The following is a 13,321-nucleotide window of genomic DNA, read 5'->3' as shown; positions in this document are numbered from 1 at the left end:
AGAAGTTTTAACCTTTAAATTTGTTGAGAGGACTGGGTGTGGTGGCTCACGCCTGTAATTCCAGCACTGTGGGAGCTTAAGGAGGGCAAATTACTTGAGGCCAGGAGTTCGACACCAGCCTGGCCAACATGGTGAAACCCCGTCTCTACTAAAAATATAAAAGTCAGCCGGGTATGGTGGTACACACCTGTAATCCCAACTACTCGGGAGACTGAGGCATGAGTATCTCTTGAACCTAGGAGGCAGAGGTTGCAGTGAGCCAAGATCATGCCATTGCACTCCAACTTGGGCAACAGAGCAAGATGCTGTCTCAAAAAAAAAAAGTGTTGGGAGGCTGGGTATGGTGACCCAGTCCTGTAATCCCAGCACTTTGGGAGGCCGAGGTGGAAGGATCACTTGAGCCCAAGAGTTTGAGACCAGCCAAGGTAACATAGTAAGACCCTGTCTACAAAAAAAAAAATGTTTTTTGTCTTAATTAGCCAGGTATAGTGACACACATGTGTGGTCCCAGATGCTTGGGAGGCCGAGGTGGGAGGATCGCTTGAGCCCACGGGGTTGAGGCTACAGTGAGTACTGTGATCCCACCACTGCACTCCAGCTTGGGTGACAGAGCAAGACCCTGTCTCCAAAAAATAGTAACAATAAATAAAAATGTTGAGCCAGTTCTTAAACTTTGCACCTTCAGACAAGGTTCTACTAGTAACTGGAAATGGATTTTGGCAGGGTGTAGGTGTAGAACCCTTCCACTGAAGGTAATGGAAATGCTGCCTTTTTTCCTTTTTTTTTTTTTTTTTTGAGATGGAGTTTTGCTCTTGTTGCCTGGGCTGGAGTGCAATGGCGCAGTCTTGGCTCAGTGCAACCTCCACTTCCTGGGTTCAAGCGATTCTCCTGCCTCAGCCTCCTGAGTAGCTGGGATTACAGGCATGTGCCACCACACCTGGCGAATTTTTGTATTTCTAGTAGAAACGGGGTTCACCATGTTGGCCAGGCTGGTCTTGAACTCCTGACCTCAGGTGATCCACCCACCTCAGCCTCCCAAAGTGCTGGGATTACAGGTGTAAGCCACCGCACCTGGCCAGAAATGCTGCTTTTAAGTGTTTTTTCTGGATCTAACCCAGGAATTTTGAGTCACTCTTCATCTTACCTTCATCAGAAATTTTCTATTAATTACTTACCTACCTATAGACTGTACATGGTTCTGTAGAAATATACAAACTCTGCCCTCAAAAACTGCTATCTGTGCTACATTTATAAAATTCACCACTCCAAATAGAAAGTAAACGTTTAACTTGTGTTCATTTTTTTTTTTTTTTTTTTTTGAGACGGAGTTTCGCTCACTCTTGTTGCCGAGACACGATGCAGTGGCATGATCTCGGCTCACTGCAACCTACACCTCCCACGTTCAAGCGATTCTCCTGCCTCAGCCTCTCGAGTAGCTGGGATTACAGGCATGCGCCACCACACCCGGCTAATTTTGTAGTTTGATTCAGGCAGATGAGCAAATTCTTGTAGCCAAGAATTAAATCCATGAATCTTTATTTTGAAGGAGAAAGTGGCCTATTGTTTGAGTATTTTCAATTAAGAAATAGTAATGGAAGTATACATTTAAATAGTTTATAAAATTATCTTCTAGCTGGAGTAGGCTTCATGGAAATCTTAGATTTTAGGTCTCTAGATAAAAGAAGTGGTTCCATTTCCAAACCCCTAATCTGCCCTCTGCTCACAGGCTTTTAAACTCTTCTCTCCAGAGTCACTAATAAATTACCACATTCATTTCCTAGGGCCACCATAATAGAGTACCACAAACTGAGTAGTTTAAACAACAGGAATTGCCAAGCACACTGGCTCACACATGTAATTCCAGCACTTTAGGGGGCCAAGATGGGAGGATTCCTTGAGCCAGGTGTTTGAAACCGGCCTGAGCAACATAGTGAGACCCCCATCTCTTATTATTTAAAACGAAGTTTCTCACTTGCTCTCTAGTTTGAGAGGCATGATTACTTCTGGTTGTCATGTTTCCTTCTAGCCAACTTGTTAATTATGGTTTCAAATCCCCTTTTTTCCTCTGTCAATCTATTTCTTACCGCCTGTGTGGCCATCTTTCATTTTGTCTAATCATCTGGAGTACAGAGGCATTCTCTGAGCCATCTCACTTTGTCCTCAAAAAGAAAGATGTGGCCGGGTGTGATGGCTCATGCCTGTAATCCCAGCACTTTGGGAGGCGGAGGCAGGCAGACTGCTTGAGTCCAAGAGTTTGAGTCCAGCCTGGGCAACATAAACATAGAAACAAAACCCTGTCTCTACAAAAAATACAAAAATTAGCCAGGTGTGGTGGCACGCACCTGTAATCCCAGCTATCAAGAGGCTGAGGTTGAAGGATCACTGAGCCCAGAGATGGAGGCTGCAGTGACGCAAGATCATGCCGCTGCACTCCAACCTGGGCTACAGAGTGAGACTCTATCTTAAAAAAAAAAAAAAAGATGCGCTTTGTTCAGTAACACATAACACATTCCCTGCAAGTCTGGAACAATTTCCTCAGCATTTATTACCTCCTGGGTGTCAAGATGAATGGGTCTAGTGCCCCACTGAAACTCCCTCCCAAAATCGCTACAACGAATGTCCTATTTATCATCACATGGTATGGAAGACCCTCGAAAGTAGTGCTTTTAGATTGGCCTGGCCACAACCTCTTCCTTCTGGCAACCCCATCAGTACTCATTTATACCTGCCAGTGTCAAAAGCATAGGGATCATAATACACCAAAATGTTCCCTATCTTCCTTTAGTGCCAACTTCATATATATTTATGTGTTTTGGTATTGTATCCCAGCCCCCCAAAGTGGAAAGAATCTAAAAACTCAGAAAATGATAGGTTTAATATATAGCAAAAATTTACATTCTCAGTTCTACTTATATAGGTGTATTTGCTGAGTATGATGTTGGAATTTCATTTATATTTATAGATGAGAAGACAGAAATGAAAGGCCTAAACTCCATGGCCTCTCCTTGAGCATGAGAGCAAACACTGCAACTACAATATATTAACCAATAGATCTTTGCTTAGCTGTTGCTGTATGAGAATAATCTTTCCTTCTTTCATACATAGAGACAAAACCCCATCTCTACAAAAAGTACAAAAATTAGCCAGGTGTGGTGGCATGCACCTGTAATCCCATAATTGTTAGCTATCATAAATGTTAGCTGTTCTTTCATAAATGTTAGCTATTCAGGCTTCATAAGAGAATACTCATGGACATTATACTTAGTGTCTATTTAGATTACTCACTTTGCATGCTATAATTACTGTAGTTTGGACTCTGAACTTCAAGGTAGAAACTTACCAGACTGAAGAGCCTGAAATCTTAGAGTTTTCTTTGAGACAGAGTCTCGCTCTGTCGCCCAGGCTGGAGTGCAGTGGGACAATCTTGGCTCACTGCAAGCTCTGCCTCCTGGGTTCATGCCACTCTCCTGCCTCAGCCTTCTGAGTAGCTGGGACTACAGGTGCCCACCACCAAGCCCAGCTAATTTTTGTATTTTTTAGTAGAGATGGGGTTTCACCATGTTAGCCAGGGTAGTCTTGATCTCCTGACCTCGTGATCCGTCTGCCTTGGCCTCCCAAAGTGTTGGGATTACAGGCGTGAGCCACTGTGCCCGGCCTCTTTTTTTTTTTTTTTTTTAAGAGACAATCTCATTCTGTTGCCCAGGCTGGAGTGCAGTGGTAAGCTCAGGTGATCCTCCCACCTCAGCCTCCCAAGCAACTGGTACTACAGGTGAACACTACCATGCTCAGCTATAAAAAAAAAAAAAAAAAAGCTAATTGAAAAAAAGACATATATATATATATTTAGCTTCCCATTGTCCAAACCCATATAATTATTTGCAAAACCGGGGTCTTTCTGTGTAGTCCAGGCTGGTCTCCCTATGTTTCCCAGGCTGGTCTTGAAGTCGTGGGCTCAAGTAATCCTCCTGCCTTGGCCTCCCAAAGTGTTGGGATTCCAGGACTGAGCACACAGGATTTTTTTTCACTCTTCAAGAGTTTAATTGTGTGACTTCAATTCATGAGCCCAGAGATGTTTCACATTTTTAGTAGCTTAATTTATATACATTGCTTTCATGTAATTATCTAGAGCTATTAGAATGAGTAACTAGAAGGTAACTGGCCAGGCATGGTGGCTAACACCTGTATTCCCAGCACTTTGGGAGACCAAGGCGGGCGGATCACTTGAGTTCAGGAGTTCAAGACCAGCTGGTCAACATGGTGAAACCACGTCTCTACTAAAAAATACAAAAATTAGCTGGGCGTGGTGGCGCACACCTGTAGTCCCAGCTGCTCGGGAGGCTGAGGCATGAGAATTGCTTGAACCAAGGAGGCAGAGGTTGCAGTGAGCCAAGATCACACCACTGCACTTCAGCCTGGGCAACAGCAAGACTATGTTTTTAAAAAAAAAAAAAAAGTGCCTGGTCCTTATGGCCAGAATTTGTATGCATTGCATCGTTTGCTAGGTGGTCTTTTGTGATTCGTTTAAAATTTCCAAAAGCAGTTCCAGATTACATAGAAAGAAAATAGCTGGGTCTGGGCACAGTGGCTCACGTCTGTAATTCCAGCACTTTGGGAGGCCAAGGCAGGCAGATGACCTCAGATTGGGAGTTTGAGACCAGCCTGACCAACATGGAGAAACCCTGTCTGTCCTAAAAATACAAAAAATTAGCCAGGTATGGTAGTGCATGCCTATAATCTCAGCTACTCGAGAGACTGAGACGGGAGAATCACTTGGACACAGGAGGTGGAGGTTGCGGTGAGCTGAGATCGCACCATTGCACTCCAGCCTAGGCAACGAGCAAAACTCCATCTCAAAAAGAAAAAAAAAAAGAAAAGAAAAGAAAATAGCTGATTTACTGTGTTAATAAAATAGCCCAGACATAGGAAGACCCCGTCTCTACAAAAAATTTTTAAAATGAGCCATGTGTGGTGGTGCACACCTGTAATCCCAGGTACTCTGGACAGGGCTACGTTGGGAGGATTGCTGGAGCCCAGGAGGTCGAGGCTGCAGTGAGCCACAATCACACCACTACACACTGCACTCCAAGCTCAGTGGCAGAGCAAGACCCTATTTTCTTTAAAATTTGTTCTTTGACATTTTGGGCTAGATGATATAAATTGTTAAAATTTTTTCTTATCAAAGCAGTTTCAAAGTATTTAGTATGAACCATGTATATTTTTTTATTACTTTTCTAATATTTTGCTGATATTTTTCTACATAGTTGCCCTCGGACCAGAAAGAAGAAAATCTGAGTCAGGAGTTATGTTGCCAACACTCAGGGTCTCTCTTATCCAGGACATGAGGTATTTGTTATTAATACATGTGTTAGCATGTGGTGGTAACTTTTTGAAGTATTTTGTGGCTTTTAACTAAATTGCTCAAATAATTATGGCTATGTGTATTTTTGGCTTATGTAATTCTGAAGAAAGTATTTTTATGGTTTCATTTATTTTATTTTTATACCATTGTATTGTTTCCTGACATTAAATTCAAATGGAAGATGCAGCTGAGAAGAGTTTTAAAGCATCTCTAAACTTTTTTATTTTATTTTACTTTAGCGACAGGGTCTTGCTTTGTCACCCAGGCTGGAGTTCGATGGTGAAATCGCCACTCTCTGCAGCCTCAACTTCCCAGGCTCAAGCAATCCTTCTGCCTCAGCCTCCCAAGTCGCTGGAATTACAGGCACCTGCCACCACGCCCAGCTAATTTTTTTGATTTTCACTAGAGACAGGGTTTTTTTGGTTTGTTTTTTGTTTTTTGTTTTTGAGATGGAGTCTCACTCTGTTGTCCAGGCTGGAGTGCAGTGTCATGATCTCAGCTCACTGCAACCTCCGCCTCCCAGGTTCAAGTAATTCTCCTCCCTCAGCCTCCTGAGTAGTTGAGACTACAGGCATGTGCCACCATTCCTGGCAAATTTTTTGTGTTTTTAGTAGAGACAGGGTTTTACCATGTTAGCCAGGATGATCTCGATCTGACCTCATGATCCACCTGCCTGGGCCTCCCAAAGTGCTGGGATTACAGGCGTGAGCCACCGTACCCGGCCAAGATGGGATCTAATATTGCCCAGGCTGACCTTGAACTCCTGGGCTCAAGTGATTCTCCCGCCTTGGCCTCCCAAAGGGCTGGGATTACAGACATGAGCCATTGTGCCCATCCTAAACTATTTTATAGCTTCTTTTGTTCAGTTTTTTAAATTGCCTTAAATACCTGCTGCCCACCGATACAGAAGAAAAAATCTGCAAATAATGGCAGGATATGTGGCAGAACAATTGCAATCAGGTAGACTTAGTTTGAAGCAAATACAGATCTGAGAATCATCACTTGCAATTACTGTTAAGAAATCGTTAGAAGACATCAAGATACCTAACACAGATTTATTGAATGAGGAAGGCAGAGGCTTTTGTCTTTTAAATATTTTAGGTACAATACTTAGTCAACCTTTACAATGTGTGGGTTTAAAGCAATATTATAAGATCCGAGTGCAGTGGGTCATACACTTTGGGAGGCTGAGGGAAGAGGATCACTTGAGACCGAGAGATTGAGACCATCCTGGGCAACATAGCGAGACCCTGTATTTTTAAATAATTAGCCAATTAAAGATTATCAGTGCAGTCTGGCTTTTTTTCTCTAATGCCATAGAACGTAAGATTTCATATTTTCCATATGTTGTCCAGTGCAACTTGAAAAGTAATTCAGTGGATTGAAGTTGTGGCTGATATTTAATTATGGTATAGAACAGTTACTTTGAAAAGCAACTTAAGTATTCACCCTGTTTCATTACTTTTTTTTGAGAATCAGAAATATTTATTTACAGGTATCTATGACTCTTCAGCAAGGACGTAATGAAGCCTGAAAGAGTGAATGAGTGTTAAATGCTTTATCTTATGACATTGTCTGTGTGCTTGTGTTGTAATGGCAATTATGATGTGAGACTAACTTCATGATTCAGATGGAACCTTCAAAGATTTAATCAACATCAATTGTATATTATCGACTGCTCCCTTTAAGTATAAAATAACCTTTCTGTGCCCAGTACTGTTCACTCTTTACTTCTTTTCTAGTCAGCATTATCCTTAAGATCTACATCTTTGCTGTTACCACTATTCTTTAGGCATATTCAAAACATGAGTGAGATCAAGACTGATGTTGGACGAGCTCGGGCATGGATAAGACTGTCTCTAGAAAAGAAGCTGTTGTCCCAGCATCTTAAGCAGTTGCTTTCTAACCAACCACTTACCAAGTAAGATACCATCTTTGATACATTTCTGTTTCTATACCCTTGTGCATACAAAGCAAGTTGCGTAAACTGACAGACTGGCTTCTTCAGTATGAAGTGCTGTTTCCTGTGTATGTGCATTCTTCTTTATCTAACAGGCATGTGCTTTGAGAACTCTGTCTTGATGTAATACTTGGTCATTTCAGGGAGGACACACCAAACATAACAGCCAAAGGCCAGATTGCAGTTGGGTGTGGTGGCTGTTGCCTGTAATCCTAACATTTTGGGAGGCCAAGGTGGGCGGATCACTTGAGTCCAGGAATTCAAGACCAGCTTGGGTAACATGGTGAAACCCCATCTCTACAAAAAATACAAAAATTAGCAGGGCATGGTGGCGCACACCTGTAGTCATGGCTATTCAGGAGGCTGAGGCAGGAGAATCACTTGAACTTGGGAGGTGGGAGGTTGCAGTGAGCCGAGATCCCGTCACTGCGCTCCAGTCTGGGCGACAGTGCGAGACTGTCTCAAAAAAAAAAAAAGAAAAAGCCCTGCCAGAATCAGGCAGAAAGCTAGCTAGTTCATACAAGCTGACGGTAACATCCAAAAGATAGGTTAAATTTATATAAACCTTATGTTATATTGTAAAATACACAGATAAAACCTGGAGTAAAAAAAGAAAAAAATAAGTTCTGTGAGGAGGTCCCAGTAAAGGGCTTCTTCTGAGAGCCTTGCATTCAGCAGTTTAGAGCAAGGGTTCCCAGCCCTTGGGCCATGGACCAGTACTGGTCTGTGGCCTGTTAGGAACCAGGGCTGCACAGCAGGAGATGAGCCGAGGGCAAGCAAGCATTACCGCCTAAGCTCCACCTCCTGTCAGATCAGCAGCATTAGATTCTCAGAGGAGCACAAACCCTATTGCGAACTGCGCATGTGAGGGATCTAGGTTGCCTGCTCCTTATGAGATTCTAATGACTGATGATCTGAGGTGCAACAATTGTATTCTGAATCCACCTCCCCCTCCCCGGCCCCTGCGACAGCCATGGGAAAATTATCTTCCATGAAACCGGTCCCTGGTGCCAAAAAGGTTGGGGACCACTGGTTTAGAGCCAGGAAACCAGTCAAGTACATGTCAATTAATTGTTAACCGTTTTAATTTCTTCTGTTTACTCTATCAAGAAACCCTCTTCGAGGTCAAGTGCAGTGGCTCACACCTGTAATCCCAACACTTTGGGAGGCCAAGGTGGGCAGATCACTTGAGGTCAGGAGTTTGAGACCAGCCTAGCCAACATGGCAGAACCCTGTCTCTACAAAAAATACAAAAATTAATCGGGCATGGTGGCATGCACCTGTATTCCCAGCTACTTAGAGGCTCAGGAGAAGCCTCTTAGATACTTAGATACTCGCTACTTAGATACTCAGGAGAATCACTTGAGCCAAGGTTGTGCCACCGCACTCTAACCTGGGCAACAGAGCGAGACCCTGTCTCCAAAAAAAAAAAAAAAAAAAAAAAAAAGCTACCTTGGATGAAATATATTGCCCTTATGATTTACATTAGTGCTAATTTGAAGGCTAAGAACTTTGACTTCTCAGGAGCAAAGTTAGGCAGAGAATTAAACAAAGACCTCAAACATGACAGTCTATTAGAGTCCCATCATAGTAACCCAGTGCTTTTTGTAGTTTTGCATTTGTACATATCACACTTGGATTACATACCCCCTGGAGCATTTTCAGATGATTCTTAATGTCCAAAGAGTAGATTTGATAAAGAATGAAGTGTCACATACAGCCTGCGAATCTGAACTTGTTTTCTTAAAACTGGCATGGTTTTGTTTTTTTTTTTTTCCAATTATAAAAAGTTACTGGCCAGGCACAGTGGCTCACACCTGTAATCCCAGCACTTTGGGAGGCCAAAGTGGGCAGATCATGAGGTCAGGAGATCGAGACCATCCTGGCCAACATGGTGAAACCCCGTCTCTACTAAAAATACAAAAATTAGCTGGGTGTGGTGGCGCATGCCTGTAATCCCAGCTACTCGGGAGGGGAGGCAGGAGAATCACTTGAACCCGAAGGCGGAGGTTGCAGTGAGCCGAGATCGCGCCAGTGCACTCCATGCAGCCTGGCAACAGAGCAAGACTCCGTCTCAAAAAAAAAAAAAAAAAACAAGCTGGGTGTGGTGGCTCACAGCTGTAATCCTAGCACTTTGGGAAGCTGAGGCGGGCGGATCACCAGAGATCAGGAGTTCAAGACTAGCCTGACCAACATAGAGAAACCCCATCTCTACTATAAATACAAAATTAGCCGGGCGTGGTGGCACATGCCTGTAATCCCAGCTACTTGGGAGGCTGAGGCAGGAGAATCACTTGAACCTGGGAGACGAGAAGTTACAGTGAGCCGAGATTGTGCCATTGCACTCCAGCCTGGGCAATAAGAGTGAAACTCTGTCCCCAAAAAAAAAAAAAAAAGTGATTTATGCTCATAGTGGCCAAAGTACAAAGAGGAAAATGATAACCACTTAACGATCCTGCTTATAAAGAACACTAAATATTTCACATTTTCTTCTGTACTTTTCTTCTATGCATGTTCTCTTACTAAGATATACTATATTTGCAATTCAATATCATCCTTTTTATTAGCTTAACAGTGTACCATAAACATTTCACCATATCACAAGAGTTTAAACTCTGAGGTCTGAATGCTTGTGTTCAAATATTGCCTTCCCTATTTAGTGTTTGAATGACCTTGGACAAGATATTTAACTTTCCTGTATCTCTCTTTTCCCCGTCTGTAAAATGACACTAGGCTGGGTCTGGTGGCTCACTCCTGTAATCCCAGCACTTTGAGAGGCCAAGGGGGGAGGATTGCTTGAGCCTAGGAGTTCAAGACCAGCCTGGGCAATATAGTGAGACCCCATCTCTACTAAAAATAAAAAATTAGTTGGGCGTGGTAGCATGCACTTGTGGTCCCAGCAACTTGGGAGGCTGAGGTGGGAGGCACACTCAAGCCCAGGAGGTCGAGGCTGCAGTGAGCTGTTACTAAGTCGGCGCTGTACTACCGTGACCTCGGTGACAGAACAAGACCTCATCTCAAAAAAAAAAAAAAAGGCACTGATAGACTTACCTCATAGAGTGAGAATGAAATGTATTAATACCTATAAAACACTTGGGAAAGTGCTTAAATGTAGCTGTTTAATGAAATCTTTGCCCCATTTCATCTGTATCTTTAGGACTGAGTCCTAAAAGTGAAATTGATGAGTCAAGGGGTATGATTGGTTTAAAATAATTGTTACCTGAATTGCTTTCCTGAAATTTTCAGTCCCACCAACTGTGAGCATGGCATTCATTTCTTCCTTGTCAACACTGGTCATCACTTTTAAGTCTTTATTAGTTTGATAAAATAGATGCATTTTTTTCTTAATTACTCTTTAGGTTAAAAGTGTTTTATTAACTGTTTATATATCCATTTTATGAATTGAAATAGATGTGAATCTATTTTTTCAAGATTAAAGGTGTTTGTCTAAGAGGAGCTATTTATTTTTAGTCAAGGCTTAATGAGGGCCAGGCCCAGTGGCTCATGCCTGTAATCCCAACACTTTGGGAGACTGAGGCAGGAGGATCACTTGAGTCCAAGAGTTCAAGACCAGCCTGGGCAATATAGCGAGACCCCATCTTGGAAAAAAGACATAATGGGAAAGAAACAAAAGAAAAACAAAATGGCCAGGTCCAGTGGCTCACAGCGGTAATCCCAGCACTTTGGGAGGCAGAGGCAGATGGATCACCAGAGGTCAGGAGCTTGAGACCAGCCTGGCCAACATGTTGAAACCCCATCCCTACTAAAAATACAAAAATTAGCCTGGCGTAGTGGCACATGTCTGTAATCCCAGCTACTCATGAGGCTGAGGCAGGAGAATCACCTGAACCCAGGAGGCGGAGGTTGCAGTGAGCTGAGATTGCATCATTGCACTCCAGCCTGGGCAAAAAGAGAAAAACTCTGTCTTAAAAAAAAAAAAGACATAATGAAAAATACATGATACTACTGTCTTGTTTTTTTTTTTTTTCTTTGATACTACTGTCTTGTGCTTGTCTTACCCTTTCCTAGGAAGCTTTATAAGCGATACGCTTTTCTACGTTGTGAAGAAGAAAGAGAGCAGTTTCTTTACCACCTTCTTTCTCTCAATGCTGTGGACTATTTCTGCTTCACCAGTGTGTTCACTACTATCAGTAAGTTTAGAGAATTGACTGTTAAGGGTTACTGAGGTGGCTAATGGAATAAAAGCATTTATGTTTTTTAAAGCAAGATATGCCATAGTGTATGTGACATTGTGACATCCCCCCAGATCTGTGTTTAGGAATAAAGGATATTCCCCAAATGCTAGGAGTGCTACAGGAAACCCTTGACTGTCAGGCTGTGGAGAATGCCTTACTGAAGAAAAGTACCTCACAAGATGATCCCTTCTGCCAGTGCCAGCCAGCATCCCATGACTGAACAAAGAGCTGTCCGGGAGCTCACCATGGGGGTTAGATAGATGAGAACTTCATTGAGACTGCGTTGAAGCTTAACATCTTGCTTAACCAATCCTGCTTTCCTTCTCACATGTTGGTCCCAGGAGCAGCATTGTGCATGCTAATTTCTGACTCAGAGATTGCTTCCCAAGAAACCCAGTCTTGGATAGGAAATGTTACCTACAACAGATGTGAAAAGGAATGTTTTATTAAGTAAATATTCCAATATCTTAACACATAAGTTGAAAGTAACTGTGTGATAATAATAAACTTATATAATTGGACATCATTCAACTTTGGAAGGAAATGCTGATTGGAGATTTTTTTTTTTGTTTGAGACAGAGTCGCACTCCGTCACCCAGGCTGGAATTCAGTGGCATGATCTCAGCTCACCGCAGCCTCCACCTCCTGGGTTCTAGGGATTCTTGTGCCTCAGCCTCCTGAGTAGCTGGAATTACAGGCACGCCCCACCACACCTGGCTAATTTTTGTATTTTTAGTAGAAATGGGGTTTCACCATGTTGGCCAGGCTGGTCTTGAACTCCTGATCTCAAGTGACCCACCTGCCTGAGCCTCCCAAAGTGCTGGGATTACAGGCATGAGCCACCACTCTTGACCTGAAGATTTTTTTGTTGTTGTTTTTGGTTTTTTTGAGATGGTGTCTGGCTCTGTCTCCCAGGCTGGAGTGCAACCTCCACCTCCTGGGTTCAAGCGATTCTCCTGCCTTAGCCTCCCAAATCACAAGCCTATATGTAGGCATGTGTCACCATGCCCGGCTAATTTTTGTGTTTTTAGTGAAGACAGGGTTTCACCATGTTGGCCAGGCTGGTCTCAAACTTCTGACCTCAGGTGATCCACCCGCCTCAGCCTCCCAAAGTGCTAGGATTACAGGCGTGAACCACCGAGCCTGGCCAAGAGATGTATTTTTTATAGAAAGCTGAATGATAGTGTTTATTCTTTCCTTCGTTGCTAATTCTTATTTGCAGTGGGTCCTCTTCCTTACTTTGGAGAATTTTTACTTGTATCAATTAGGAATTGCATTTAGCTGCAAGTATCAGAAACTTGAAAACCAGTGGTTTACAGCTTAATGATTTCACTTACATAATAAAGGTCTCAAAGTAGGCAGTGGGCAGTGCTGTCACGGACCCAGGCTCATTGTCTTTTTCCCCTTAGACATGCTCTGTGTGTGCTAGTTACCTCATGGTTTCAACATGGCTGTTCTCAGTATACCTTCCAACAGGAAGGAGAGAGTGCCAAGGAGGGGCAGGATCTGTGCTAGAAAGACATAATTTTCCAAAAAATCTCAATAAATATCACTAACATTTCACTGACCAGAATTATGTAGGTTTTGGCTTTCCAGTCTCTGGTAATGGCAGACAAAGGAAAAGGGAATTGGAATGGGGATTAGGCCAGCCTGTAATGCCTGTCAAGGCATTGATTAGGTTACTGCAGGTATAAGAAACTAAAACGTTACATACAGTTTTAAAATCAAAGAGACCAGGCACAATGGCTCACACCTGTAATCCCAGCACTTTGGGAGGCCAAGGCGGTGGATAACTTATGTGAGAGG

At 42.9% G+C, this 13,321-nt stretch overlaps 1 protein-coding gene across 10 annotated transcripts in view; it reads left to right on the top strand.

Moving 5' to 3' along the window:
- Positions 1-13,321, top strand: part of DENND5B (DENN domain containing 5B) — a 220,707-nt gene that overhangs the window by 165,978 nt on the left and 41,408 nt on the right. For all 10 annotated transcript variants that reach the window (XR_004176034.1, XM_031650404.1, XM_021922162.2 and 7 more), the window contains 3 exons: positions 5,262-5,343; positions 7,152-7,280; positions 11,349-11,470. Coding sequence is in view for 9 of the 10 variants with exons in the window: in XM_031650404.1 (XP_031506264.1) it covers positions 5,262-5,343; positions 7,152-7,280; positions 11,349-11,470 (333 nt within the window). In the remaining variant the exon portion in view is untranslated. The remainder of the gene's footprint in view (positions 1-5,261; positions 5,344-7,151; positions 7,281-11,348; positions 11,471-13,321) is intronic.

The sequence above is a fragment of the Papio anubis genome, chromosome 9, assembly GCF_008728515.1.
Source record: "Papio anubis isolate 15944 chromosome 9, Panubis1.0, whole genome shotgun sequence".
Lineage (NCBI taxonomy): Eukaryota > Metazoa > Chordata > Mammalia > Primates > Cercopithecidae > Papio > Papio anubis.
The sequence above is the reverse complement of the archived record's forward strand: the minus strand, read 5'-3'. Positions and strand labels throughout refer to the sequence as shown.